General features: G+C 39.0%; 1 protein-coding gene across 1 annotated transcript in view; it reads left to right on the top strand.

Annotated features, from left to right (window-relative positions):
- The window catches only part of AQP11 (aquaporin 11), a 17199-nt gene that overhangs the window by 8978 nt on the left and 5090 nt on the right, over nucleotides 1-3131 (top strand). Inside the window, exon 2 of the mRNA XM_011938935.1 lies at nucleotides 2548-2664. Within this exon, the coding sequence (XP_011794325.1) occupies nucleotides 2548-2664 (117 nt within the window). The remainder of the gene's footprint in view (nucleotides 1-2547; nucleotides 2665-3131) is intronic.

Genomic DNA, 3131 nt, shown 5'->3' with positions numbered 1-3131 from the left:
ATATATATATATATATATATAGTGTATATGTCTTCACATACACAAATACCAGTGTTTCTATAGGACAGCAATTCTCAACTTGGGGACAGTTTTCCCCCCAGGGGACATTTTTGGTTGTTACAATGTGGGGAGAGGGAATAAGCCACTGCCATCTAAGTAGAGGCCAGGGATGCTGCTAAACATACTACTGTGCACAGGACAGCTCACAACAAAGAATTATCCAGTAAGACATTAAAGCCAATGCCATGTTTTTGGCTTTTGTTAACACAGAACCCACACCTGACATGGATTTCTGTATCAGTTAACTATTGCTGTGTAACACACCATTCAAAACCTTTTTTTTTTTTTTTTTTTGAGACGAGTTCTCACTCTGTCACCCAGGCTGGAGAGCAGTGGCACAATCTCAACTCACAGCAACCTCAACCTCTGCAGGCTCAGGTTATTCTCCTACCTTAGCCTCCCAAGTAGCTGGGACCACAGGCATGTGGCACCACACCCAGCTAATTTTTGTATTTCTTATAGAAATGGGGTTTTGCTGTGTTGCCTGAGCTGGTTACAAACTCCTGGGCTCAAGTGATCCAACCGCTTCAGCCTTCCAAAGTGTTAGAATTACAGGCATGAGCCACCATGCCTGGCCCCAAAACTGAGAATAACTTATTTTTCATGATTCTGTGGGTTATAGATGGGCAGTTCCTCTGAGATCACTCATGTAGCTGCATTCAACTGGACAGTAGTGAGGCTGGAAAGCCCAAGGCAGCCTCACTCGTGTGTCTGGCAGTTGTCAGCTGTCATCTAAGATGCCTCGGTTCTCTTCCGTGTGGCCTTCCATCCTGCAGCAGGCCAGACCAGCAAACTCACATGGTCAGGGCATTCTTCCAGGAGAGCAAAAATGGAAGCTGATGCGTTTATTGAGACATGAACCTAGAATTCACACAGCATCACTCCTACCACATTCAGAATTCACATAGCCCTACTCTGTTCCATTCTATCTATCAACACAAGTTGCAAAGCCAGCTCATTTTCAAGAGAGGGAAAGTAGACAACCTCTTGCTGGAAGAAGCAGCTACCACTAAGTCACACTGATCAGAACTGCTGTGTGAGGATGAGAAGATTAGGAAGTGAAGTCTTTGGAGTTTTAGGATGGTATAAGACTGATCGGTGGTGTTCATCTTAGATGTAGTGGAAAACCTTCAGTATACCATGGCCTTGAATACTGAAGTAAACCAATTGAGGGTAATGATTCAGTCCATTTTTATCAATACATGCCTAAAAGTCACAGGTCATTTATATTATCATAGGTCATATTACGTTATATTGTAAATGTCTGTGTGAGTCTTTATCTTTCTGCCCATGGTATCTAGTACACAGGAACTCAGTAAGTTTTTGTGGAATCAAACTGAAATGACTAGCTGCCAACCAGACAATTCTGTTCACCCTTAGCAGTTGCAGGTTTAACATTCCAGGATTTGACTATTCAAGAATGATTCTGAAGGTCCATGATATCATTTATAATTGCTGAGTCATGAATATGAATCATGCTGTGAGGCTGGTATACTAGAAAAAACTCGTAGCTATTGAGTGAGCTTAGTTCACTGCTCAATATCTTCATCTCGACACAGCTTCATTGTTCTCGGCCTATTCAAGTGTGAAATCTCAGTAGTGAAATCTTACAAAAGGGCCACTTAATTTCCATGAAAACAGGCTACAGTGGTGCACGTCAATAATAAAACTTGTGAAGATCTCAAGATCTGTCTCTGTGGCTAAGTAAAAGAGGCAGAGGTGTGCCTTGGAAAGCTTCCACTTGGAAAAACTGCTGAAAATGTCACCGTCTGAGGAATGCTCTTAGGCTGGACTTTGAAAAGCGAAGACACAGCTCTGTGGAGTACTGCTGGACAGGCATCCAGCCTCCTCTACTGTTCCTTACCTATGTGGTCAGACTATAGACTCCTAGGCCCCACATCAGAGAGATACCCTGGGTGCAGAGCTGGAACACACATCCTAAAAAGTAGCCAACAGTTATAATTTCTGCTTATCTCTCATGACTACTCCCGGTGGCTTCTTAAGGGTTCTGTTGACAAGTGAAAATGGAACCAATGATAAAGCTTTGGTCTGTTGGTCCATTTTACCTTTTCTTTTCAATACAAAGTTATGCTTATACCCAAAGGATCTTGGGGCATTGTATCTATTTAACTATATTTTCATTTTACCTTTATTATTATTCATTCATTTAAACTGATGAATGTTCAGGGCAGCCAAATCTATTTTATAAAACTGTAGGAATAGTAATAGAGCACATTAACTTTCAGTGTCCATTTTATAGTCTATAGGAAAAGCCCTGGGTTCAAACTTTAATGTCCTTTGTCTTTTTTTTTGTACCTGGCATATAATCTATGATTATAGTCTAAAATATGCCAGGTGATTCTGCAAAGGAAGATCACAGACTAAGAATACCTAAAATAAAAGTCACATTAAGTAACCATTTATTTCCAGTTACAAGAAAATGTAAGATAAATCATTTGGAATCACTCTGCTTAAAATCTATTACAGGAGGAAGTCTAACAGGAGCTGTATTTAACCCAGCTTTGGCACTTTCGCTACATTTCATGTGTTTTGATGAAGCATTTCCTCAGTTTTTTATAGTATACTGGCTGGCTCCTTCTTTAGGTAAGCATATTTTAATTTGATATGTCTGAAGGATTAGGGTATTTTAAAATATGATATGTGTATATTATTGTAACATGTCAATTTCCAAAGCCAGAGCAGGCACAAAACAGAAAATGAAAAAGCTAGTTAACATGCCTGAAATGATACTTTGTGTAGTATCCTTTAAAACTGTTTTTATCTTTAAAGAAACAGTATCTAGTTAAGGGTAGTCAGTTTCAGATACGCTATTACTTTAAGAAACCTTGAGATCTGAGCACCAAAAAAGCAAAGAGTGCTTACTTCCCTTCAAATATAATCTTTTTTTCTTGCTAAAGAAATTTGTTTTTTCACATTTGTGATCTCCAGATAAAGTATCATTTAGTTCATTTGACTCATTTTGCAGAAAAGCATCTCATGAAACAGTGAATACCTGTATTAAGTATAGTTTAAAAGTTATCCACAAGTTACATTCCTGTTATTTTTATTTT

This window comes from Colobus angolensis, unplaced genomic scaffold (genome assembly GCF_000951035.1).
Source record: "Colobus angolensis palliatus isolate OR3802 unplaced genomic scaffold, Cang.pa_1.0 Scaffold179, whole genome shotgun sequence".
NCBI classification, from domain to species: domain Eukaryota; kingdom Metazoa; phylum Chordata; class Mammalia; order Primates; family Cercopithecidae; genus Colobus; species Colobus angolensis.
This window is presented reverse-complemented; position numbering and strand designations above follow the sequence as displayed.